This window comes from Protopterus annectens, chromosome 1.part1 (genome assembly GCF_019279795.1).
Source record: "Protopterus annectens isolate FY-2018-M chromosome 1.part1, PAN1.0, whole genome shotgun sequence".
In the NCBI taxonomy this organism is placed as follows: Eukaryota; Metazoa; Chordata; order Ceratodontiformes; family Protopteridae; genus Protopterus; species Protopterus annectens.
This window is the reverse complement of record NC_056726.1, coordinates 1,989,289,660-1,989,317,433: the sequence shown is the minus strand read 5'-3', so window position 1 is coordinate 1,989,317,433 and position 27,774 is coordinate 1,989,289,660. Positions and strand designations below refer to the sequence as shown.

Genomic DNA, 27,774 nt, shown 5'->3' with positions numbered 1-27,774 from the left:
AAATGTAGATGTCCGATAGATATGCAACTGCAGTCATAACATATGGGTTGTCCTGCCTCAGGCAGCCCTTGGTCGGCCGGATTCCAAAGTCTGGGTCCGACTTCGGCTGATGTCGCATTTCTCTCCGACGTCAGAGCGGCAGGAGTACATAAGCATCAGCCGACGCCATCTTCTTCAGTGTTTCTTGCCCCAGATGCCAGGTGCCCTCCAAGGAAGGCTGTAATCAATTTGGAAGACAAAACAGGTTTCCAGACAAATAAATAAGCAATAAACAGATACACCATAACAGATATCCCCAGCTAGGATAACAGGGAGAGGAGTGGACCCAAGGAATAGAGGGGAAGGAGGGAGGGAAAACCCGACTGCAGTTGCATATCTATCGGACATCTACATTTATGGTAGGTACAAAACTGTACTATGTCCTTCAAGAATGCAACTGCAGTCATAACATATGGGTTGAATACCATAGCTTAGCTGGGGGAGGTGGAAAGCACTAAGAAAAGGATGGTGCAGCTATCAATCCCTGCAGGACTGCCGAAGCAAAGCCTGCTCTGGATCTGGAATATAAAGGAAGGTTGTAGTGTTTGGAGAATGTATGCACGGAGCTCCATGTAGCAGCTTCTAGAATGTCTTTTGTAGGCACCCCTCTTAAGAATGCTGTAGAGGTGGCTGTAGCTCTGGTAGAGTGTGGTCTGATATTGGCTGGTACACTCTTTCCATGGAAGGAATAACATAATCTGATGCAATGTCCAATCCATTTTGAGATAGTCTGTTTGGAAATTGCTTTTCCTTGTACTCCAGGGCGTAAGCTACAAAAGCTGATCAGACTTCCTATTGGCCTTGGTTCTGTCCAGGTAGTAGCGAAGTTGTCTGTGAATGTCCAAGGTATGCAGCAGTCTTTCCCCTTTGTTCTCAGGATTGGGAAAGAAAGTAGGCAGGTGAATTGCTTGATTCAAAGAAACCCTAGATACCACTTTTGGCAGAAAGCTAGGGTTGGTTCGTAAGGAGACCCTGTCTCTATGAAAGGTAATGAACGGTGGTATTGCCATTAGGGCCTGTAATTCCGAAACCCTTCTTGCTGAGGTAATTGCCAACAGGAAAGCTGTCTTCCATGAGAGGAATTGTAAGTCCACAGAAGCTGCTGGCTCAAAGGGGGGTAGAGTCAGTTTTTCTAGGACAAAGTTGAGGTCCCAAGCTGGTACTGGGGCCTTTCTTGGTGGCTTGATATTCTTGATTCCTCTAAGAAATTGCCTTAACAAAGGATGTGAGAACACAGGTGGATCAGTGTTGTATCTAGCTGAAATAGCTGAAGCATGTATTTTTATAGAAGAATATGAGAGTCCATTCTGTAGCATATCTACCAAGTATTCCAGGATGAGTGGGATGTTCAATAATGATGCATCATGACCCTTGCTGGTATTCCAAATGCTGAATCTCTTCCATTTTGCTGAATAAACCTTTCTGGTGGATGGTCTGCGGGCTTCTGTTAATATCCGCTGAACTTCCTTGGAGAGAGATAGATTGAGGTTATTCATGGAATCTCCCAAGCTGTTAGCTGGAGCGTCTGAATGTTGGGATGTACTGTCTTGAAGTTGTTTTGAGTCAAAAGGTGGGGCCATTGGGGAAGGGCCCATTTTTTGTTGTGGCATATGCTCCGTAGTAGTGGATACCAGTGTTGTCTTGGCCAGTCTGGAGCTATTAGGAACCCTTTTGGCTTCTCTGCTTTGATCTTTAGTAGTACTGTGGTCATCAGTGGCAGAGGTGGGAATGCATAAATCTTTAGGAAGTTCCAGTTGAATGAGAGAGCATCTGTTTTCCATGCTTGTGGATGATATGTCCTTGAACAGAATTTTTGTAGCTGATGATTGAGGTGGGAGGCAAATAGGTCTACTTCTGGCCTGTCCCATGTCGAGGTGAGCCTTATGAAGATTTCTGGATGTAACCTCCACTCGTGGGGGTCTAGGAAATTCCTGCTTAGGCTGTCCGCCAGCACATTGTCTTTGCCTGGAACAAACTGGGATTGCAACTGTATGTTTAAGCTCAGTGATTTTTCCCAAAGATTCATTGTCAGTCTGCAAAGGGGGTAAGAATGGGTGCCCCCCTGCTTGTTTATGTACCACATGACAGTGGTGTTGTCTGTCCGTATTAGCAGATGGCCTTGCTGAAGTTGTTGTCGAAAGGCCTCGATGGCATGCATGACTGCCAGCATTTCTTTTTGGTTGATATGCAGATGTGTTTCCTTTGGAGACCATTGTCCTTGAATACATATGCCCTCCATGTGCGCCCCCCCATCCAAGGTCTGAGGCATCTGTGGTCATTGTTTGTGTTATTTGTGGTTTTTTGAATGACATACCTGTGTCTGCCTGGCTTACCGAGGCCCACCATAGGAATTCCTTTTGTAGGCATGGAATAAGCGGTATGGTTGTCTCTAGGTTGTTGCTGTGTTGAGACCATAAACTTTTTAGGTACCATTGAAGCTTTCTCATGTGTAGTCTTGCTAATGGAACCAGGAGAATGCATGATGCCATGTAACCCAGGGCCTGTAGGAATCTCCTTGCAGTCATCTGGGTGAGCTTTGCCAAACCTTTGAAATAATGAGTTAACTTCTTTTGCTTGTCTTCTGTCAGGTAAGCCATTTGAGAGGTTGTGTCTAGATTGGCTCCTAAGAAAGTAATTTGCTGGGATGGCTGCAGTCTTGACTTTTGGAAGTTGACTGTGTATCCCAGAGCTTGTAGCAATTGAATGACATAATCCAAGTTTTTTGTCAAAATCAGTTTGTCGTCCGCTTGTATGAGGCAGTCGTCCAGGTACGGGTAAATTTGGATCCCCTGGAGCCTGCAATGAGCAATTACTGAAGCCAGGCATTTTGTAAACACTCTGGGCGCAGTAGATAAGCCAAATGGCAATGCTGAGAATTGATAATGCTCTGGCCCTGCAATAAATCTGAGGTATCTTCTGCAGCTGTGTCTGACAGGGACATGCAGGTATGCCTCCTTGAGGTCCAGAGTAATCAGCCAAGACCCCTTGCCCCGCACGGGAAGGAGTTGCTGTAAGGTCAGCATTTTGAACTTTGGTACTATGAGAAAGGTGTTTAATGCGGACAAATCCAGTATTGGTCTCCATTGAGTTTCTTTTCTTGGAACAAGGAACAGTCTTGAGTAAAACCCGTGGCCTTGTTCTTGTTGTGGAACTTTTTCTATTGCATTGATCTGAGCAAGCAGAGAAATTTGCTTGAAAGCCTCTGCCCTCTGGTTTTGCGGTAGGTTTGGCATGCCTTGTTTCCTTGGTAAGGTATGAAAGTGGAACCTGTAGTCTTGGTCTATATTGTCCAAAATCCATTTGTCCTTTGTCAATCTGTGCCAATTGTCTGAAAACAGAGATAATTTTCCGCCCAAGGGAGCTTCTGTTTGCTCTTTGGTTAGCGGAAGTAGAGGAAAGTCATTGGAATTGTCCCTGTGGGACAGGATAAGCCCCTGTGTCACTTCTTTGATTTGCTGGTTGCCATTGTTGTCCCCTGTAGGAACCTCTGTATTGTCCTCTTCCTCGGCCACGCCTGCTTTTGCCCCTTTGAAATCTTTCAGTATTAGGAAAGGACCAGTTTTTTGAAGGCCAATTCCTGCTGAATCTGGGTGGCTGAACCTGGAGGAAATCTTTGACTGCCTGAACTGACTTGGCTTTTTCCTCAATGGTCTTTAATACATCTTTAGCATTAGCACCAAAAAGCTTGTTCTTTTCCAAGGGTGCATCAAGAAGTTTTGCCTTAACATGATCTGGTAGAGGTTGTTCTTTTAACCATGCATGTCTGCGAATGACCGCCCCTGTCATAGCTGCCCTACATGAAGCTTCCAATGCATCATATCCACACTGAAGGAAGTGATTGCTAACTTGCTGAGAGTTGTGTACAGCCTCCTGCAAAGACTTCCTATCTAAAGGATCAGGAGAGGCCAAAGTTTTCTGTAAATCATCTAACAGGAAATCCTGATATTGAAACATATGAAAGAGACAATTGAGAGCTCTCATAGATAAAGTAGTGGCGGTGTAAACCTTCTTCTCCCATCTCTCTAATGACCTAGCTTCCCTGTTGGAAGGCAAAGGATTTTTGGAGGTGGTAGCTGAAACCCCTTTCGGCCCCTGTGAAATAGTTTCTAAATCAACAGCATGGGCCCTAAAGAAATGAGAATGTGTTTCAGGAACTCTATAGTATCTGTCCGGCTTGGCAGGAGCAGGAGGGAGAGTATCAGGGGTAACACTGGAGTCAGAGTATAAATCATCCAAAACATCAAGCACAGGAGGTATAGCTAAGGGCCTGTGCTGGGGTTTTTAAGGAAGGTACGAAGGCGCTTTCTGGAATCAGAAAATTCCTGGCCTTGCCACTTAAAATGTTCCCTCATGGAATGCAGAACTTCCCCAAAAGAAATATCCTCAGGAGGGGAGGCCGAGGGGATGGAGTCCTCTGCATCTGAGTCCTCATAGGTCTGGAAAGGCTCTTCCTGGCTATCGGAGTGGCTAGAGGCCTCAGAATCTTCATCTGAAGGGAGAGGGTCAGTGGGCTCAACCCTGGGCCTCTTATCAGGAGGAGGCTGGGATCCTCTCTCAGGATGGGCCTGGGTACCTCTGATCATGGAGATTAAGTCTGCTGCCATAGTCATGATTTGTGTCTCAGGAGTAGGCTGAGGTAAGGCTTTAGCAGTAAGGTGCTTAGTCTTGCTGGCTGCCTTAGCACGTGTGTAGGCCTTGATAGACATGGACATGGGAGGCCTAGCAGCTCCACGTGCAGGAGTGACCTTATCCACAGCAATGGTCTCGGGCATTTCCTCGGTTACAGTATCCGGAGGAAAATCAATAACTGGCATCGGTGTGGTCTCTGGTATCGGAGGTATCGGTAATGCGGTGTCTTCGGTTCGGAGCGGTGAAATAACCACCTCAGAGGGAACCGGGGCACTCGCGGTAGGTTTTGGCGTGGTGTCGGTGGAAGACGCGGGCCGAGGATGGCGGTCCCGGTCTTTACGTTTTTTAGGAGTCTGCGATGTCGGTAATTCCGACGGCATCTTGTAATCGAATTTTTCACCGAAAAAGTCTTCAGCGAACTCCACCCGGCGCCTGAGAGTGTGCTTATTGAAGCGAGCACAGGCGGCACAGGCCGAGATGTCGTGGTCTGGGCCAAGGCAAGGAAGGCAGTAAGAATGGAAATCCTTATGAGGTATTTGTTTACCACAAGACAAACAATTATTAACTTTTTCAGTAATTTCTGACATCGGCTGAGGCAAGAAAATGTCCCCAATGGGGTACTTAGCTTTTTTGATGACTTCGGATTGAAGAATACAGGAGCTGACCGACCGGCACTTGCGAACTGCTTCTGCTTCGGGCACCGCGCGGCAAGAAAGACTGAAGAAGATGGCGTCGGCTGATGCTTATGTACTCCTGCCGCTCTGACGTCGGAGAGAAATGCGACATCAGCCGACGTCGGACCCAGACTTTGGAATCCGGCCGACCGAGGGCTGCCTGAGGCAGGACAACCCATATGTTATGACTGCAGTTGCATTCTTGAAGGACATCCCATTTGTATGAAACTAGATGCTGCAAAGAGAAAAATGGAGATTGCTACTTTCTGGAAATAAAAAGGGGCCAGGGTGGGACGTGCTCACCTGAGTTCTTGAACAGTCATTCAGACTTGTTAGACTGTCCTTGGTTTTGGGACTTTTGAGACTTCTTTTTGGAACCCCTTTGCCATTTCTTCTTAAACATATGTTTACCCATATTTTATTGAGACTGTTTAGTCTGCTTTTTGCCAAAATTGTATAAGAAGACAGAAAATCCCTTAGAAAAATTGGAAAAGAAGGGCTGAACAATCTCAGGGATTTCTTGGATCAGTTTTCCCCTTTCATCACACTTTTCAAGCTCCTCTACAACAGAGGGGACAAACACTAAGGGTCAACAACATGAATTAATCCCTGAGTCATATTCAAAAGTGAATTTAAGATCTATCTCACTTTTAACATCATCTTAGAGGTTCTGAGAATGCAGCCATGCAAACCTTCTCAATATAGTACCAGTGGCCATTGCCCTGGAAGAAGTACCAAAAGAGGCATACAGTATATACTGTAAACAATAAGCAGTGACCTGTGCAACAGAAGAAACCAAATTATTTAAAGCAGATTCTTTCTCACAAGAAGAAACTGCAGATAAAATATTCTTCAAACCTTCACAATTAGTCAGAACAAATATTAACATATAAGCTTGACAATTCAAAATTGTGAAAATCAAAGTTGCAAAAATATACACATTTTTTTTCATACATATCAATAATTTTATGATCCATACCAGAAAGAACAGGATTAAAATTGACAAGGTGCTTAGCAGCAGTGGGATCAACTAGAGCTATAGCTGCTGGATCATGTAGGGAATAGTGTATAAAAAGTTAAAAGACTGAGAAACTTTATACATTCTATTTGCCTTTTTACAGACAGCTGGCTGACTATCAAGAACATTGCGGGCAGTAATACACACATCCTCTAAAGGAGGTAGAATAGAAGAATGGGTGTAGGATCTGGGAAAGCTTTCTGTAACAGCTCATACTATTTTCTGGGGGACTGAGAAACCTCAGTGTTCTCCCACTAAATACACTGGTACATTCTAGCAATAGTCTTAAAGAAAAAGAAACCCACACAGGGAGAACCAGAAAATGTGCCTTCCTCTGAGTCTGAATCAGAAATCTGAGGGGGAAAAAAATGTATCCATCCTTACATTTTCTTGTTCGCGGTTCAGAATTTTAAATCTCTTCAGAAAAAGAGGTATGCCTCTTTCTTTTACAAAAAAATATTTATTCATTGAAAATTGTTTACCAAGTAAGTCCAACTGGCCATGGGTTCCTCTTTTAGTGGAGGCCTGGGTAGAAAAGTTCCAAGGTATTATATTTAATGCAAGCAATATTTACAGCAACAGCTTTACAAGAATGACCAAGTGTACAAATTAAACCCTGAGCCAGGCCCAGTAAACTACTCCTAGCCAAAGAAACTTGAGGAGAAGCAGATACATGCTTGGTTTTCTGTTTCTTTTTGAAAGGAAAAATGGGGCCAACCATGTTACTAACGACAGCGTAGCTTTCCCAGGAATGGGTACAGCATTCTGACACAACAGGGAAACCTGCCCTTTTCCATTTCCCAGGAATGACAAGAGTGGCTCTCCCTTACCCACTGAGGTAATGCCAACAGCTGCAGTAGACATGGCTAACCCTGTTCCATTGTGCCTGTAGGTGCTACATCAGAGGGATCTGAAGTACAACAAATGGTAATATCAGAATCATCCACCTGCAGCTGGTAGATTGCTAACCTGCTGTGATGGCAAAGGCTGTTTACTTATCTTTTTTTTCTTTTCATCCCTGGAAGAAGGACTAACTATGAGATCAGTAGTCTGTTCCATGGTCAAGCTGAAAATGGTGCTCCCTTCCCAAGGAAAGCAACTAGCAAATGCTGGTAAAGACTACCAGTCTACAAAACTTACTTTTTGGACAGAAAAAGACAGTAAAAAAGCACTTTAAAACACTATTCAAGTCTCAAAAATGTAAAATAAGCACAATTTCTCCACAGAAAAAAAAAATGTTTTCAGATACTTTACACCCCTTGTAAATTGACAGGACAAATTAGTGTTCCATTTAAAATTATGTTACAATCTCTTGACAGTCCATTAAAACACAATGTTCCTAGCTTTAAAAAATCACTTTCTTGAAGAGGAAAGTGATAAAACAGCAACGCAAATAAGAAAATGGAAGTTTTTTTTCCCAGTGGGAACTTATCTCCCCAGCAAAGAAACACGTTTTATCCCTGTATTCAGTCTCCTACAGGCTGTTGATGGGAAATCTGTGCCTGGCATATAAGGCATTGTCACACCCCACTCTGATGGACATCCTGCACATCTGCAAAACAAACACCAGAATCATCCATTCTAAGGACTTAAACCTTGCCTGTGATATAAATAGTACCTGCTGGAGACAGAGGTATGTATTCCAAAGACTACCCCTTCTCTGGAACAGGCTGCCTCAGCCATGTGAAACAGAGTTCCTCCCTAAACCTATTCAAGTGTGACATGGACAACTGGATGGGGAACAGGAAATGTATCCCTGGTTTGGCACCTATGTCGCTAATGGACATAGGCAACCTGTAAATGGTTCATCTCCTAGGCCCCTGCTTACACTTATCAAGGGTACCAGAATTTGTTAGAGATTTAAGATGCATGGCTAGGCTTAAAAAAACCCTTGTTGTTGTTAGCCTTGTACACACCTATAAACCTATGAACAAACTGAACATTGATCTTCAAAAGCCTCAGTGGAGTGCACTCTTTGATGGCTGTAAAGCTCTGAAGGGCTTCATGCCCAGACTTGTCATTTAATCAGGTTAGCTCAAGATGTCTGGCAATTTGGGAGTGTGAAAGGTGTCCTGAAGCTTTGAAGCTGTCTGGCTGTTATATCACTGGCAGGATATAACCCATATAGCGAAGGCTACTGCAGCAGTGATCAATATGATGAACATACAATGTTACTAACATCAGTGATACAACACAGTAAAGAACACAACAAAGACAATGGCAGCAGTGCTTAGTTGTCTATTTGTACCTCTAATGCTGCATCAGGTAATTAGTAGTAATAATAATAAACATTTAGCTTACTTTAACTGCAGTGTATATCTATTTGAAACAAGTAAATCAAAAACATTACCATTTCATACTGATGCCCAAATACTGACACTTCTTGTTGAAACATGGCCACTGAATCAAGCAAATTACCCTTAAATTTTGGTTGAACATGTACAAGCTCATCTTGCACACTCTTCTGTCAGAAGAAACAAAAACAAGAAAATGTTGTCAGAAGGAACACAATTATGAAATTGTGGATTCTCTATTTCATTCATTTAAATTGTTTTCAATATTTAATTTGTTTTTTTTTTAATTGCTGTGGAATACTTACCATAACAGCAGATGACTGAATCCATTGATGCCTTCTCAGTATTTTTTGTATGAGATTCCATTCTGTTTAAATGAGTGGTCCTTCAGCCAAGATTTTACATAGCAATAGAAACCCTCTCTGACTGGCTGGCTAAGTTGTCACTCACTGACCAGTAGAGATGGACAGTTCAGTCTCTCTGTGAGTTCTCATTAGTTCTTACAGCAGAAGCCTTAGAAAAAGCAAGGAAAGTTCTAGATGTGCAAGAATATTAGATGTGAAATATAGACCTCAACCCCCGACCAAAAGCAGCAGTGTATTTTTATAGGTCAGCTTCTGCCAATAACTCCAGTTAAAAGAGGCAGTACAGAAGATGCCACTCATACTGACAATGGCAACAGTACTTTGCTGGAAAACATTATATCACTGTTAAGAATAATTTATAATATAATGATCAATAATCTTTCAGGACTTCCACTGATGGTGTAGAAAACAAAAAGAAGTTATGTACTCACCACAACTTCCATCTGTGTTGTCCATTTTCATTTATCCTCAAGATATGGGTCTTGTTCCAAGCATTGGCATCAACTCTGCCATTACTACAGCTCTTGATAGCCAAAAACTCTCGAGCTTTAACCTTACCCACAAAGCTCCTCTCCCAGTTACCTCAGAATGAGTCTGTAGAAAAACAGACAGTGTGAAAAAAAAACAAAAGCCTTCATAGAGTCTATATCTGGAACCGTATAATAATAACATTAGTGACATAGGTTTATTATCCATTCCACCAAAAACTTCAAAGGCAAGGGAAAGGAGGGAGGGGAGTCGAGGATAAATGAAAATGGACAACACAGATGGAACATTATGGTGAGTATATAACTTCTTTATCTGATGTCAATTTTCATTTTATCCTCGACATATGGGACAGAATCCCCAGCCACCTTAGACCTTAAGAGGACTCAAGAAAGGACATTCCTGAGCACCATAGAACCAAATGACACTTTTCCCCTGGAGACCAGATCCAATTTGTAATCAGTGATAAAGGTATCAGGAGTAGCCCAAGTTGCTGCAGAAATATCATCCATACAAGGTCTAACTTGAAAAAACTACTGAAGTAGCTACAGTTCCTGTAAACTGTACCTTTAAGGCCTAGGCAAATTAATTTTCTTTTTATTATAAATAAAAGAAATACATTCTTTGAGCCATCTGGCTAGCGTCATTTTGCTCACTGGTTGGCCAAGTCTTGTAGATAAAGAAGACGGAAATAGTTGGTGGGATTCCCTTATATTCTTAGTTCTGTGTAGATAAAAACATAGTTGTCTGTGGACATCTAATAAATGTAAGCAGTATTCACCTTTATTAGTGAAATTGGGAAAAAATACTGGTAAATTAATAGTCTGGTTGACAGTGATCTCTGGCACTACCTTAGGCAAAAAGGCAGGATTGGTTCTTAGTGAAACTCTTCCTTTGTGGAAAATCAGGTAAGGAGGTCTACATGATAAGCCTTGTATTTCTGAAATCCTTCTTGCAGAAGTTATTGCCATTAACTACTTAGTTTGAATCTTTAGATCACATTCAGCTGATGGCTCAAAGGGAGGTTGAACAATGGTTTGTAACACTAAGTAAGATCCCACAAGTGGGGTAGGATCTTTGTACAGGGGGTTTAACAAGAGCGGTCCTTTTAAGAAGGCTTTGCAAAGCTTATGAGAAGCTGAGGAGGATTCTTTAAAACCATTATGGAAATTAGAAATAGCTGATAACTGAATTTTAATGGTAGACTGGGAAGCAACTACCTTGAAAAATGAAGTTAAAAATTCTAGGATTTTATCAATGGGCACTGAAAAGGTACCAGTATTGTTATCACGAGCCCAAAAGGTAAACTTTCTCCATTTACTAGCACAGAGTTTACGGGTAGCTGGCTTATGAGAGGCTGAGAGAATATGATGGACTGTGGAAGAAAGTGAAGGTAGCCTGGCTATCAATGGACTTGGAGAAAACAAGCTGTCAGGTTGAAGTTCATAATGTTCTGATGGAGTAATCCATCTGGATGGGACAGAAGGTCTGGAGCTGGGTCCAGAATCCAAGGCTATTAAATCAGATGAGGCTAAAGAAAGGGGAACCATATCTGTTGAAGCCAATAAGGTGCAATGAGGATTATTTTACTCTTCAGTCTGATTGCTTTCTGTAGGAATTTTGGAATTTAGAGGAACTGGGTGGAAAGCACACCACCTACCTTGATCTGGCCAATGTCTTCGACACTATTCCCCACTCGGGCATAATAGATAAACCTTCTTAACTAGGCATCAATCCATATTTTACCAGATGGGTAGCAAACTGGCTCACTGATAGAACCCACCTAGTCAAAATAGGGGAAGTCACCTCAGGCAGTAGACCCGTAACGAGCAGTGTACCCCAGGGATCGGTCTTGGGCCCTCTGTTATTTGGGATATACTTTTCTGAGGTGCAGGCTAAAACCAATGGCCTATGGCTGACCAAGTTTGCAGATGACTGCAAGCTGGGCACTGTCATCAATTTTCCTAGTGATGTGGACATCCTCCAACAGGGTCTCACCCAAACAAATGACTGGTGCCAGAAATATGGCCTCAAGCTGAATACCAAAAAATGCATCATCATCATCCCCTTTGGGGAGAGTAACAACGTCCTAAACACGCAATCAATGATGAGGGATTTGGGCACCCAGGTTGTTAGCAACCTGAATTTTGACCACCAAGTTGCTTCCATTGCTACATGGCCCAGCTCATAAGTAAAGGTATCTCATCCAGGGAAAACGAGGTCATAACATCCTTGTATTCTTCCCTTATAAAGCCCATTATTGAGGACAACGCCCCTTTTGGCATGTACCTCGCAAAACACATGCAGCAGCTGGAGAGACCACAGAGGTTCCTCATCAGGAGAATCCAGGACCTCAAACATCTACCATACACAGAGAGGTTAAAGCCCTGTCCCTCTACTCAGTTTCATACAGACTCCTCAGAGATGACATCTGTCTGGCATACACAGCAATCTCAGATCCCACCTTGATGGGAATGCTGCATATCCACAAGTCAAGTTCCATTCTAGTAACCTGCACGTGCAACCTCATTCTGGTCTGTAACATCAATAGGACTTGTTGGCGGGACAGATTTGTGTCCCAGAGACTCCCCCATCTGTGGAACAGACTCCCTCTCCACTTCAAGCAGAGTACCTCATTATCCCTTTTCAAGTGCAACCTGGATAACTGGATAGGAAACATCAAATACACTCCTAGGATTCCACCTGTGTCAAAGCTGGACAGGGGCATCAGGTGATGACTTGTCTAAACATGGGCTAAACTCTTGGCTAGGCTTATAAAGGCCTCAGGGCCAATAGCCTAGTAACTTCCTGTGACCCTATGATCCTATAGTAAAAAGACTGTGGATTTTGAAGTGGTGTAACACATGTGACATAGATGTAATTATATTAGAAGATACAAGATTTTTCAACAAATGAAGAAATATTACAAATGGAGAAACTATGGTGAAAAAAATAATCTAGAATTTGGGAAGTGAGAGATGTTCTGGAATAGCTTCATTCTATATAAATGCAGTAAAGATATTAGATGTCACTAGCAAAACTGGAAGATTAACCATTGTAGATTTAAAATGGAAAGAACAAGTATATAGAATTATAACATTGTATGCTTATACTAATTGCAAACAAAGGAAAAGGTTATTTCATTAAATCTTAGACTATGCAGTGATAAATATATATGATGATAAATATATATGAATATTATAAAACTTTGGGACAAAAAAATCATGGACTTACAAAAGATTAATTTATAGTATCAGAAGTTTTAGTTAATGGAGAAGGGGAGGTAAATGAAACAGGATTTTCTGATCATCTTGCAATATGGCTACAGATAAAAGAAAATAAGGTATATATAAACATAGGCAAAGGAATAAAAAGGATAAGTGAGAAAGCATGGACTGAAGAAGAAAAAATAGTAGTAATACAGTTAAAGAATGATCATATTACTATGAGAACATTTTATAAAAACTGGTCTGAATAGTGGATGATATTAAGGAAAAATATACTTTTTTTACTGTGGCAATTTGATGTGAGAAAAGCAGAGAAAGAAAAATATAAACGAACATCTAATGGTGCATTGGAAGACTTAGAACATAATGACAGAAATCACTTTGACAAAGAAAAAGAATTATATGAAAGAAATAAAAAGAAATAAAAATACAAAAATTATTATAAAAGCAAATATATTTTTACAAGGAAGAAGTGAAATATTGAATTACTTAAGCAGATTAGTAAAGGAAGATGGCAGTGTAATGAGAGATAAGAAATGTAAAATGAGAAAAAGAAATAACTCAGGAAGAGATTATGAATAGTATAGTACAGTATGTACAATAAATGTTTAAAGAAAATAGAAGCTAATGAAAAAAGCATGGGAAGTAAAAAGTTAACAGAAAACGAGAATAAGTACATGGAAAAGGAGATTTCTTTATATGAGCTAAATAAAGTATTAAGACAAGTTAATACAGATTCTGCTGCAGGACCAGATGGAATAGGGTACGAAATGTATAAAATTAAGGCATTGGCAAAAAAAAGAAGTTATGTTCTTAGCATAACGTTCCATGCTTGTTGTCCTTTATCTCGCCTTCCTTCTTTCTGGATGGGTTCAGAGCCCATCTCGGCTCCGACTCGGCCACTTATAAAGCTTGAAGAGTCCTTACTGGCTTGAGGCTGGCCCCTTATCCCAGCATGCTTAGCGGTAGCTACCCAGATCTCATTTGTGACAACTAACCACTAGACAGGAGAACTATAAACTACCAAATCAAAGAGGTAACCAGACAATACTGCTTCCTTGTACCAAAAAAAACAGAACAACAATGGTGACAAGGACTATATCAACAGCTGAAAAGCAAAGGAACTCAGCCAAATCAGCCAAAAAAGGAATTCCTCTCAATTATCCAGGATGTGTCCCACAAGAAGGAAGGCGAGATAAAGAACAAACATGGAACGTTATGGTAAGAACATAACTTCTTTATGTTATGTTGTCCATCTCGCCTTCCTTCTCTCTGGTTGGGACAGTATCCCCAGCACCTAAATCCTGGATGGCTCAATGGAAAAGAGACTTCATTACCGTGGAACCAAAAGATGCCCTATTCCGAGAGGCCATGTCCACTTTGTAATGAGTAATGAAGGTACAGGGAGTAGCCCATGTTGCTGCTGCACAAATAGTATCTAATGGAAGCTTGGCTTGAAAAGCTATGGAGGTAGCCAAGGACCTAGTAGAGTGTCCCATGACCTTGCCCGGGACAGATACATTCCGAGACTCATAAGCATAAGTAATAGTATTGGACAGCCATTTTGACAAAGTCACTTTGGAAACTGGTGAGCCTTGCTTACTCTGTGAGGATACAAACAGCTGATCTAACTTTCTGATGTCCTTGGCTCTTTGAAAATAAAATCTTAACTGCCTGTGGACATCCAACTGATGTAGCTTATACTCTGCCTTGCTGCCATAATTTGGAAAGAATACAGGGATTGCAATCAGGAAGAGGGTCTTCCATGATAAGAATTTTAGAGGACAAGAAGCGGCTGGTTCAAAGGGAGGGAGGATTACAGCTGCTAGTACTAAATTTAAATCCCAAGGATGAAGAGGTTCTCAGATGGGAGGCCTTAATAGGGTAGCACCTTTCAAAAAGGTCCTACATAGCTTGTGGGACATGACGTTAGAACCTAGAAGGCCTACATAAAAACTGGAAATAGCAGCTAGTTGAACTCGAATCGTAGCAGCCACTGCTCCTTTCTCAAAGGTTTCGGCCAGGAAGTCCAAAATATTTGAAATTGGTGCTGTACAGGGATCAATGTCATTTTGCTCAGCCCAGAAAGAGAACCTCTTCCATTTACTAGCGTAAAGTTTCCTAGTAGTTGGCTTGTGAGAAGAGACTAAAATATGTTGAACCATAGGCGAGATATCCAGAAGCCTGGCTAGGACTGGAAGTGGAGAAACCAAGCTGTCAGATTGAGAGTATGAATGGAGGGATGAAGAGCAGGAGATCTGGAATCGAGCCTAGAACCAAAGGCTCCTTTTGCAGGTAATACCAAATGAATGGGAACCATACCTGACAAGGCCAGTAAGGGGCTATGAGGATCAGCTTGCGGCTCAACAACTTTGCTTTCTGAAGAACTTTTGGAATTAGAGGAAAAGGAGAAAAAGCATAAAGAATCCCGGGAGGCCAATCGTGTATAAGTGCATCTGTAGGTGACTGTCCCAGTGGGTGAACTAGGGCAAAGTAGCTGCTGCATTTGTTGTTTAGGTGTGAGGCAAAAAGATCGCAGCATGGCTGGCCCTATCTGCGGAAGATCATATCTGCCACATCTTGTTTCAGAGACCACTTGTGGGGCATGAGAATTGCCCAGCTGAGATTGTCCGCTATCACGCTGGACTTCCCCAGGATGTGCAGTGCAACCATAAAACACTGAGAGGAAATCGCCCATTTGCCATACTCAAAGGGCCTCCCGACACAAGGGGTAAGATTTGGTTCCGCCCTGTTTGTTGATGTACCACACCACTGACATGCTGTCCGTCTGAATTGCTATATAGCCCAAAGGAAGAGAGTCTTGAAGTGCTTGCAATGCTAATAACACCACTCTCATCTCCAGGATACTGATGTGCAAATGGTACTTGTGAAGTTGCCAAGTACCTTGGACTGTCTGTCCCAGATACTGCCCCCCCCCCACCCTATCTGGGAAGGGTCCATGGTCACTGTGGATGAGGGGCTACAAAGGGAATGCCTAGAGTGACTAGGGAAGAGTGGAGCCACCACTGCAGATCTTTCTTGCAAGCATCCGTGATTAAGATCATGTGTGACATTGGTAGAGCCTAATACGACCACTGAGAGAAAAGGAGCCATTGCAAAATCCTCATATGGTAATGAGCTAATGGGACTAATGTAATGGCAGCCAACATCAAGCCCAAGACCTTTAGGACTAACTGTGCTTGAACCTTTGACTTTGACAAGAGGAGAGAGACCTGACACTGAATGGTAAGCACCCTTTCCTGTGGGAGCTTAGCTACCATGTCTTTTGTATTTAGTTGAGTGCCTATGAAAGTAATACACTGAGAGGGCAACAAGGCAGATTTGTCATAGCTGACTGTGATTCCTAGATGTGCACAAGTGCGAATCATGTGGTTCCTGGCCCTTAAGAGATGATGCTCGGTGGTGGCAGTGAGGAGCCAGCCATTTAGATAAGGAAACACCTGGAATCCCAAACGTCTCAGGTGAGCCGTCACTACTGCCATGCATTTGGTGAATACCCTGGGGGCTATGGTGAGACCAAAGGGCAGAGCTCTGAACAGGTAATGACTGGCTCCCAGCTGGAAGCGTAAATGTCTCCTGGACTGCTTGTCCATTTTTATATGGTAGTACACGTCCTGGAGATCGATAGAGAACATCCAGTCATTCTGAACTTGGTCTTCTTTACTGCCCTGTTCAACTTGCTGAGATCCAGGATAGGTCTCTAGTCCCCTGTCTTTTTTGGAACTAAAAAGAACCTTGAGTAAGTTCTGGATTCGATCTGGTCTGTGGGGACTTCCTGAATGGCTCTTTTTTGGAGCAAACTTTTTACTTCCAAGGCTGCTTGATCCCAAAGATTGGGGGGAACAGCTGGGAATGATCATTTTTGACTTCTTGGGGGTGTTTGGGAGAAGGGAATTTTGTAACCCCTGGATATTATGCACCGTACCCATGCGTCTTCTGTTATATCTTGCCAGGCTTTTGGGTACAGTGATATTCTGCCCCCGACTGCCTCCAGAGGTGGGCAGCCAGGCAATCCTTCAGGGATTCTGAAAGGGCCTGGCCGAGAATGTATCCCTGTCACCCTTATGCTGACCCCTCCCCCTGCCGCGAGGCTGGCATCTCCCTTTATTATTTCCCCCTCTGCCCCTGGGGAAATTATCTCCATGAGTGTCCGGCAAAGCTCCCTGGGATTTACGGAACCACATTTTACCACTCTTTTGATCTTTGGGATAAGGCCTAGATGGAGTGGAAAAACAGACTCCTACAGCACAGAGAGCTTTGCCATCACATTCACTCCTAGTAAGAGTCTCTCTAACTTGCGTTCCAAACAAGGTTGAGCCATCAAAGGGGGCGTTAGTAAAGGAGGACTTGAAGGGCTCCACAAATTGACAAAGGCGCACCCAGGAGTGTCTGTGAAGAGCCACTCTTGCGTCTGCAGCCCTACTCGCTCCATTCACTGCGTAAGAAATCAGGTGCATGGAAGAGTTAACAATGGAGGTTAGGGTCGCTAGCTGGTTAGCCGACCTGGAAGCCGCTCCCTCAGCTGAAGGATCCTGGAGGGTATCTCCCAGTTCTTTAAGGAGATCCCTCTGAAGTCTTGTGAAATGTGTCAGACAGTTCAGCGACTGAAGGGTAAAGGCTGGTGAAGAGAAAACATGCTTCCCATATCTATCCATGGCTCTAGACTCCTTGTTTGGTGGATGGATAGAAGAGGAAGTCTCCGCGAGTTCCTTCTTGGTGGCTGCTGCCACCGCCATAGCATCAATTGGCATGCCTTTAGAGAGAAATGTCTTGTCGTCTGGCACGGTAATAAACTTGTTAGGCCTTCTCGGAATGGGCTCCATGCCTTTCGACTCACTACAAAAAAAAGTGGGTCGAAAGGCAGAGACACCCAGGAGGTGGAGGGTCGGAAACAAAACGCGTCCAGGTACATGGAGTCGTCCTCAGAAGGGGCAATGGACTTCCAGTTTCCCCTCTGCCTAAGGATCTCCGGGATGTCTGAGAATGAGCCATCCTCAGAGGGTGACCATGGATACCCTTCCAAGTCATCCAAGTCCATGTCAGAAGTGATGGACTCAAGGGAGAACACATGCTTCCTCTTACATTTTTTACTTCCTGGGGACCTCCTCTGAGGCATGCTCAGGAGACGTCTCGGAAGAAGAGGGGTAGCCCTGTGGGGCATCCTGGGGCATTGGTTCCCTATGCTTGGGATGGAGAGAAGGATCCGTAGCAGATACTGGTATCAATGGGGACGGAGCCAATGGAGCCGTGGGTGGAGCAGTCTTGGTAGACAGCACACTCCTCATCACCTCGAAGGCACCACTGTCCAGAACGGAGGGAGGATCCAGCTCTGAGGAGCCTGGAGACCTCCTCCGCACCGAAGGCAATGACTCCAAGGCAGATGTGAGAGCCAAACTCACCTGCGCCGAGGCACTGAGGAGAAGAGTGGGGTCAGACAAGGGTCCAATGCCACTTCCCCCCTCAGAGCCAACGAGAGAGTCTCAGTGCCCAGACCCCTCGACAGGGCGGACTATCAAGGAGGTCGGAGCAGATGTTGGAACCGACAAGGCAAGGGTTATTGGAACCGACGGTTCCACGACTACTACTTCCATGCACTCCGGCTCTGAACTGGTTGCAGACGGAGGAGGAATAGAGACAGGGACTGGTTTGGACAACTGCGCCACTTCCTTCTGGGCTGGGCCCGACAACAATTTAGCAAATACCGGTGTCTTGAGCAGCCTCTTCACCACTCTCTCCACATCATCATCCAATAAACTCCTGGATGATCGAGAGGAGTGGGCCAAGGACCGGTGACTACTTGCCACTGACTGCAAAAGTGGAGGCACAGATCTCACTGGGTCCAATGAAGGAGATATCGATCTCTTTTGGGTCCGGGACAGCTCCGAAGTCACAGATGGAGACGCTGGAGAAAAGGACTCCTTGGAGCCAACAATCCACTCCAAAGGTTCTGAAGATTTTGATTTAGACTTTGTCGGTACCGAAGGTGGAGCCGACGAAAATGCCAGTTTGTCATCTGATTTTTTACGGGCTGAGTATCCAATGCTACTTCAACCTGGGGTTTTAATAACCCTCTCAAAATAAGTTTGTTGCACCTCTCCTGCAAAACCCATGCGCTAAAGGCATGGCAAACAGAGCACGAGTCCTGCAGGTGAACCGCCCCTAAACAATACACACAACTCATGTGCCTGTCCGTAAGGGACATTTTCTGGCAATACAAATCACATTTCTTGAACCCTGACTGCTTAGGTAATTCTTTGGACATAATAAACACCACAAAAGGCAGGACTAACAACTCAGAGAGTGTTTTCTTTTTTTGGAAGAGGAAAAGGGAGGAAGAAGAGGGTTTTTATCCTCTAAGTTAAACGGCTACTGCTTCCAAAGGGAGAAGGCCTCTAACTAAAACGGCTTCTCCTTAAGTAGCAGGAAGGGATAACAGGACAAGACAAAAACAACCCTCAAGAAAAACGGGCTGCCGACAACAACAACAACAACACAGGTAAAGGCCTGAGAGAAAACGACAGCCTAACAACAACAAAAAGAAGGCAACAAGGATAGGGGTGATATAAAAGGAGTAAAAACACTATTCTTTAAAGAAATTTAGCCTGAAACAATAAGAATTGTTATAGAAAAAATCACTACTTAGCCTAAGCCAGCAGAAGACAATATCGATGCTGCAAGTGGCAAACGAGATCTGGGTAGCTACCGCTAAGCATGTTGGGATAAGGGGCTAGCCTTGAGCCAGTAAGGGCTCTTCGAGCTTTAGAAGTGGCCAAGTCAGAGCTGAGATCGGCTCCGAAACCAACCAGAAAGAAGGAAGATGAGATGGACAACATAACAGATATTTTTAAAGATTTTGAATAAGTGGTTAAATAAAGGTTTTATGAATAATTATATAGTGGAATACTTAAATTCATATGGAAGAAGGAAGATAGAAGAAAATTTAAAAAAATGGAGACCATTAGTACTGAATAATAATAATTATAAGATCTTTAAAATAATGCAAAAGAGATATGAAACTAAACTGGAAAACATTATGGAAGATAGTATATATAGTATAAAGGGAAAGGGCTGTCAAGAATTATTTATAACAGAAAAATTGTAGGTGATATGAATGGAAAAGAAGAAGAAAAATTGTGATAGGAGACCTTAATAAGGCATTTGATACAACTGGACATAAAATCTTGTGGGAAATAATGAAAGAATATACTATAGGTGAGAAAGCTGGGAAATTATGTATGTCAGCTTGCAGTAGTAATAAAGAAAAAGGTACTTGCAAATGACTGGTTAAGCCAAGAGGTGGATATGAAGAGTGGTGTAAGACAGGGATACCCAATGAGTAGTATACTCTTTGCATTATTTATGAATTTGATAGTATGTGAAATAAATTATAAAACAAAGGAGGTGGAGTATATAACATCTGAAGGGTTAAGAAATTCAATTTTGTTGACATATGCAGATGACATTATAATAATTGTCAAAAACAAAATCAGGATAAATTAAGTAATAATTTGCACAAATCGGTATCTATAGGTGATATGGATGGCTTTAAAAAAACAGAAAAGTAAAGGTTTAGGTGATGTAAAGATGGGCGTACATATTTTACAATGAATGAAATTTATGTGTTAGGCATAAAATTTGGGAATAAAGACGCAAGTAGAATTCAATGGGGAAAAAACAATAGAAGAAATAAAACAAATCTGTCTTTTCTGCAGAACATATAAATTATCATTCAAAAAAGGTTTATTTGATAAATTCAGTACTGATGAGAAAAAAAGCATACTTAGCAATTGTATTTATGTTGCCAATAGTATTTGAAAATAAATTATTGCAGATATTTTTTCATTTATATGGGGTTTTAAATTAAACCAACTAAAAAGAGGAGTTTTATATGTAAATAAAGAGGAAGAAGGTTTAGGGTTAATTAAACCAGTGGTAGATACTGCTTCATTAAATATGTACAAAGTGTTAAAGTGAATAAATGAAAAAGATGAGAGATTAGTAGTAAAATTGCATATATATATATATATATATATATATATATATATATATATATATATATATATAAGTATGATACATTTCTGGATATGTTAAAAAAAGTAAAAGAGAAAAAGAGTATACAAATGAAGAAATAAAATGTTACCATGAAAAATATTTTTGAAGAAAAAAATTAATGATAAAGAAAGAAAAGCATGGTGTAAGAATGTGATAATAAACCATTAGTATGTAAAACCACGGGATAATCTAACAGATGAAACAAGAAAGCTATAAAAATAAGGAACAAATGGTGTAATCAGAAGGTAGAATGTCAAGATTTCTTGTGCAGACTGGTAATAGATAATAATTACTAGTAAAAGGAAAGATACCATATAAAAAGAAAAGTAATAGAATATGTTTGTCAAGAAGAAGAAATTAATGAACATATATTTTTGAAATGTAAAAGATAAAAAAGATTTGGGTAAAGCTACTGTATGTAAATAAGGTTTTTCAAAGATATAAATGAAGTGGATAAAATAAACATTGATATCATTAAACATGGATATTATAAGAACAGAAGTAGATAATGTGTTAAAAGAATAGACAAAAAGTTATTTTATGTCAAGTGGGTTGTGTGGAATGAAAGAATCAATGAAATTATGATTAATGGTAAATGGATTTAAGCAACAAGTCTAATAGGGATGAAAATTAAGTATGATTGCAAGGAAATTATGATATGTGTAAATGTACTTGTATATCTATATATTTGTACATTTGTAAATAAAAAGAAGTTATGTACTCACCATAACGTTCCATCTAAGTAGTTCTACTTCATTTGTTTTCAACCTGTGGGTACCGGATCTGTATCGGATCCGAGCCGGCAATTTCACTAGCATCTGCTCCAAGCTCCAAGCTCCTTCCCTTACCCATAATACACCACCACTACCTTCCATCCCCCAGATCAAGTTTGCTGCAATTTACACTAAGAACCAGTCCTAAAAAAACACCTTACGCGCCTAAAACCAGCTAAAAAGCTGTCCATATAGTAAGGCCAGGGGGAAGGAGGGAGGGACGGTTGAAGACAAATGAAGTAGAACTACTCAGATGGAACGTTATGGTGAATACATAACTTCTTTATCTGAAGTAGTTTACTTCATTTGATCTTCAACCTGTGGGACAGAGTCCCCAACTACTAATATACCTGGGTGGCCCTCAAGGAAGGACATTCCGGAGCACCATGGAACCAAAGGATGCTCTCCTTCTAGACATCAAATCCAATTTGTAGTGAGAAATAAAGGTATGAGATGAGGACCAAGTAGCCGCAGAACAAATATCATCCAGTGAGACTCTCAACCAAAAGGCTGCAGAAGTAGCCATGGACCTAGTCGAATGAGTTTTCACCTGACCTAGAGGAGACAAACCTTTATTCTTATAGATCTGAAGGGTACACAAGGAGGTCCACCTAGCGATGGTGACCTTAGAGATAGGTTTACCCAAAAAGGGTTTAGAGAAGGACACAAACAATTGATCAGACTTGCAAAAGGTTCTAGTCCTGTGTAAACAGAATCGTAATTGTCTATGAACATCCAATAAGTGGTCTGTATTCCATTTTGTTAGCAAAATTTGTAAAGAAAACAGGTGAATTGATGGTTTGATTGATGTTAACCTGTGATGCTACTTTTGGAAGAAAGGAAGGACTGGTACGAAGGGAAACCCTGTCCTTATGAAAAATCATGTATGGAACTTTATCGGACAAAGCTTGCAGTTCTGAAACCCTCTTAGCAGAAGCGATAGCCACTAGAAACGCTGTTTTCCAAGACAAAAACCTGAGATCTGTGGCTGCTGCAGCTTCAAATGGCGGAGCGACCAATGCTTGAAGAAGCATAGTAAGGTCCCATGTGGGAATAGGATCTTTGACCAGAGGATGTAATAGGAAGGTACCTTTAATAAAAGCTTTACACAGTCTGGAAGAGGCTAGAGAAGCAGAATTCTCACCCACGTGAAAATGAGAGATGGCAGCTAGTTGAACCTTGACTGTAGAAGAGCTAGCTCCTTGTTGAAAAATATTTGCTAGAAAATCGAGACTATCTGAAACAGGAGCAGTGAAAGGGTCTAAACTCCTTTGAGAAGCCTAAAAGGAAAAATGTTTCCATTTGCTACGATAAACCCTCCTGGTGGAGGATTTATGAGCTGCTGCCACCACAATAGACCTGACTGAAGAAGACAATCCAGGAGTCCAAGCAATTAAGGGAACTGGAGCAGCCAAGCCATGAGCTTCAAACTTTCCAGACTCGGATGAGGAACCCTCGAGGGGTGTGAAATGAGATCCTGAATGGGATCCAAGATCCAAGGTGGAGCCAGAAGATGAGACTAAAAGAAGGGAAACCATACCTGGCGAGGCTAAAACGGGGCAATGAGGATCACTTTGCTCCCCAGTCGGCAAGCTTTCTGTAGAAACCTTGGAATAAGGGGCACAGGAGGATAAGCATACAGAAGACCGGGAGGCCGAGCATGGACTAGAACGATTCTGAGGGACTCCCCCGGCTGGGGGTTCAGAGCAAAGAACTAGCTGCACATCACATTGGAAGGAGATGCAAAGAGATCACAGCAAGACTGACCCCACTCTAGAAAGATCTGCTCTGCTACTGAAGGATTCAGAGACCCCTCGTAAGGCATCAGTATAGTCCAACTTAATCTGTCCGCTAGAATGTTGGACCATCCAAGAATGTCAGAAAGCGAACGGTGGAGATCGCCCATTCCCAAACTCTCATAGCCTCGTGACAAAGGGGGTAAGATCTGGTCCCTCCCTATCTGCTAACATACCAGACCACTGACATGTTGTCTGACTGAATTGCAATGGTTCGCAGAGGAAGAAAGGCATGAAGGGCCTGCAACTCCAAAAGGACCACCCTCATCTCCAGAATGTTTATATGCAAACTGGTCTCGATAGGGGATCACAGGCCTTGGACTGTCCTGCCCGAACAATGCCCCCCTCACCCAAGTTGGGAGGCATCCATGGTCACTGTGGCTTGGACAGGGGCTGGAACAAAAGGTCATCCCTCCAGAATGTCTGGAGAATGCATCCACCAAAGAAGGGACAACCTGTAAACTTGACTAAGGTGTATTGGATGCGACAACGGAAGATCCAACAGGGACCATTGCACCGCTAGATTCCACTGTAGTACTCGCATGTGTAATCGGGCACACGAAAGAAGCATTATGGTCGCTGCCATAGAACCTAGGGCCCTCAAAACTGATTCTGCTGAAGGAAGGTGAGAACGACAGGTGAAGGCAAAATGCATCCTTAGGTTTCGAACTCTATCCATGGTCAGGAAAATTTTGGCTGTAGTGAGTCTATCCATGCCCCTATGTAGTCTATCACCTGGATAGGATTCAGAAGAGATTTGGATACATTGATTGTAATCCCTAAGTGGAGTGCAAGCTTTAGGAAATAATCTCTGGTCCGGTAAAGTAGATGCTTGGTGGGACTAGTAAGGAGCCCATCTTCCAGGTAAGGGCAGACCTGAATCCTCTGAAGCCACAGGTGAGCTGCTACTACTGCCATCACTTTGGAGAACACGCTGGGGGCTGTGGTGAGACCAAAGGGTAGGGCTTGAAATTGGTAATGATTGACTCCTAGCTGGAAGTGGAGGAACCTCCTGGAGCTTCTGTGCATCTTTATGTGATAGTAGGCATTCTGGAGGTCAAACGAGCACATCCAGTCGCTCTCTTGCAGGTATGGCATGATGAACTGTAAGGAGACCATTCGGAACTTTTCTTTGGCAACAGACAGGTTCAGAGTAGATAGGTCCATAATGGGCCTTAAGTCCCCCATTTTCTTTGGCAGCAAAAAGAACCTGAAGTAGATGCCTGATCCAGACTGATCTGGGGGGATGGGTTTGATGGCTCGTTTCTCCAGCAGCTTGGAAATTTCTAGTGCTGCTGCCTCCCTTTGCATGGGTGGTACGTCCAGGAGGTGTTTGAGAAGTTTGGGAGGAACCACAAACAGGATTGAGTATCCTCTGGAAATTATCTGAAACACCCAACAGTCTGATATTACAGACTCCCATGCCGTCAGATGCAACGGCATGCGATCCCCAACTGCCTCCAGAATAGAGCAGTTGGACAACCCCTCAGGGTTGCTGAGCGGGCCTGTCCGAGAATGGTTCTAGAGACCCAAAATTCCTCGGACCCCCCCTCTGCCTCTGGGCCGGCATCTATCCTGTCCCCCTCTGCCTCTAGGGGAAGAAGAGCCCTGAGTGCCCTGGGAATACTGAGACTTCTGGAACCACATCTTCTTCTGCCCTCGCTGATTCTGGGAAAAGGATCTTTGAGGGTTCAAGAAGTGGATTCTGACAGCAGACAGTGTCTTCCCGTCTTTCTCACTCTGGACCAAGGTGTCTCAGATGGTCTTACCAAAAAGGGTAGAACCGTCATAAGGGACATTCGCAAATGACACCTTGAAGGGTTCCGAGAACTGACACAGTCTGAGCCAGGCGTTACACCTCATGAACATGCCAGTCCGAATTGCCCTAGCCACTCCTTCAGTAGCATGTGACAGGAGTCGTATGGACGTGTTGGAAACAGCTGTCAAAGTAGCCATCCCTGTGGAGAACATGTCTCTGTCCTCCTGCAACATGGACTTTGGGGTAGACTCAGCCAGTTCCTTAACCAGGTCGCACTGTAGTCTAGTAACGTTGGCCAGATAGTTCAGCGCCCTGAGGGGAAAAAGTCACTGACGCATAAACTCACTTCCCTAGGCGGTCCATCATCCTAGACTCTGTGTCAGGGGGATGAACCGAGGAACTCTCCTGGGCTAGTTCCTTTTTGGTGGCTACTGCTACCACCATAGCGTCTACAGGGGACCCTTTGTTCCATGCTGGTCTGTCTGAGGGGGGCTCAAAATTTTGTCTGCGCATTTGGGGATTGGTTCTACAGTGTCCGTCTCCTTCCAAGCCCATGGTGACCAAATCCACCAGGGGATCTGCGGGAGGGGACACCCCGGAAGTAGACGGGCCCGTGCCGAAAGCCTCCAGGAACACGGATTTATCTCAGGAAGGTTTTGGGGTGGACCAACCTCCCCGCTGGTGTAGGATTTCCATGATGTCTCCAAAGGAGACATCCTCGGGAGGTGATCTGGGGGAACCTTCCCCATCATCCAAATCCGTGTCCTCGGTGAGGGACTCGGGGAAGTCCAAGTGCCTCCTCTTGTACGTATGCTTGCTAGGCACGTCTCTGGTGGGGCTCTCTGGGGGGAACTCGCAAGCCACTTGTTCCTCAGGGGGAACTGCCTGGGGCTCGTCGAGCACGGGCTGTCCCTCAGGTAAAATGTTGGGATTCGCACAAGCAGAGGGAGTCGGGGTGGAGTCCGAAGAAATAGTCAAGGGCCTCGATCCATTGGAGAGAACCCTTTCTACCACATCGAACACCGAGGGAGAACGAGCTTCCTGGGCCATCAGTAAGGGAACCACTCTCCCCAGATCCGATGTGAAAATCAGAGCCAGGCCTGAAGTAGATGGAGTTCCGAGGGGGAGGCTTGGCCCGACAATGTCGGAGCTGATGGAAAAAGTTCCAATCCCTCGGATCCAACACCCAGGCTCCGGCTCCGAGAGCCACTTAGCTCTGAACTTGTCAGATCCGACACACTCCAGGCAGCTGCTGGCATCGAGGAGACAGGTACCATCAGCACCAACGCCCTGACTAAGGCCATCCTCAGATCCATGTACTCCATACCCAGAGGTCGGATCGGAGAAGGAGAAATTGAAGTGAAGAAAGGAAACAAGCCCCTCCTCCCTCCAGAGGGAGAGGGGGCTGGCAAGACTCTCATCTGGATTTGTGTGCGAATGAAACTCTGCATCATTTTATCCATGTCAACTTCAGAAAGGCTTTGGGTGGACCGCTACAAGACCACGGTCTCTGACCTGGCAGGTTGAGGAACTGAGGCCCTAGATGGTCATGGCTCCTCCAGCTCTGGGGAAAATCTGGGAGATTGGAGCCGAAGGGAGTCAAGGTGCCTAGACTGACTCTTGGCATGAGTTCCTGACAGAGCTGAACGGTCCGGGGACCTCTTTCTCTTCTCTGGCCAGTGCTCTCTCTCTCTCCCTTCTGCCTTTTCTGCACTCTGCTTCTGCAGGCTTAGAAATGGGAGGGTGAGTCCCAGCCTTGGAGGGAGGAGAAGGAAGGACAAGAGAGGAAGGAGAGGTGGCCACAGCAACCGCTGTGACCGAAGTAGAAGAAGAGGCAGCTGCCTCCGTAGCAGGTAGAAGACCTTTCAAGGCTAACGTGGCCCATTTATCCTTAATGGCACGTGGATTAAAACCTGCGCAAACAGCACAATCAGTACTCAAATGGGCTACACCCAAACACATCATGCAAAGAGTGCGGCCATCAGTGAGTGACAATTTGTGGCCACACTCAGTGCACCTCTTAAAGACTGGCTTAGGATCAGCCATGTCACAACACAAAGATTTTTAGAGAAATCTGAAATACAATATAGAGACAAAAACTATTTCTCTAAACACATCCACTCACCACACTCAGAAAGCACACAGAACGCTGAGGGGGGGGAGGGGAAGACAAGTATACACTAAACTACCTAACCAATTAACTATCTAAAACTACACAAAAAGCCTAAAACTTGATGCACCAGTGAGGGGAAGAAAAGATGGAACCTACACTGACAAAACTACACTCAGAAAACACTAAAATAACAAAACAGCCCAACTCACAGACTCAGAGCTCAGAATCACGATGTTTATGCCTAGCCGCGGCAAACGAGATCTGGGAGATGGAAGATAGTGCTGGTGTATTATGGGTAAGGGGAGGAGTTTGGAGCAGATGCTAGTGAAATTGCCGGCTCGGATCCGATCCGGATCCGGTACCCCACAGGTTGAAGATCAAATGAAGTAAACTACTTCAGATTTGTAAATATGTTGTACATAAGAGTAGTTTTTTGTATATAAATAAAGGACCCCTGCTATTTTCAAGCGGTGCTGTAAGATCTTTTACATTCTTTTGCACTACCATCAACTAAAGCAGATAGGGTCT

The 27,774-nt window shown here is 43.5% G+C and overlaps 1 protein-coding gene across 1 annotated transcript in view; it reads right to left on the bottom strand.

Moving 5' to 3' along the window:
• Nucleotides 1-27,774, bottom strand: part of LOC122816787 (dynein axonemal heavy chain 8-like) — a 9,517,065-nt gene that overhangs the window by 4,941,164 nt on the left and 4,548,127 nt on the right. The window contains 1 exon segment of the mRNA XM_044089814.1: nucleotides 8,711-8,824. Within this exon segment, the coding sequence (XP_043945749.1) occupies nucleotides 8,711-8,824 (114 nt within the window).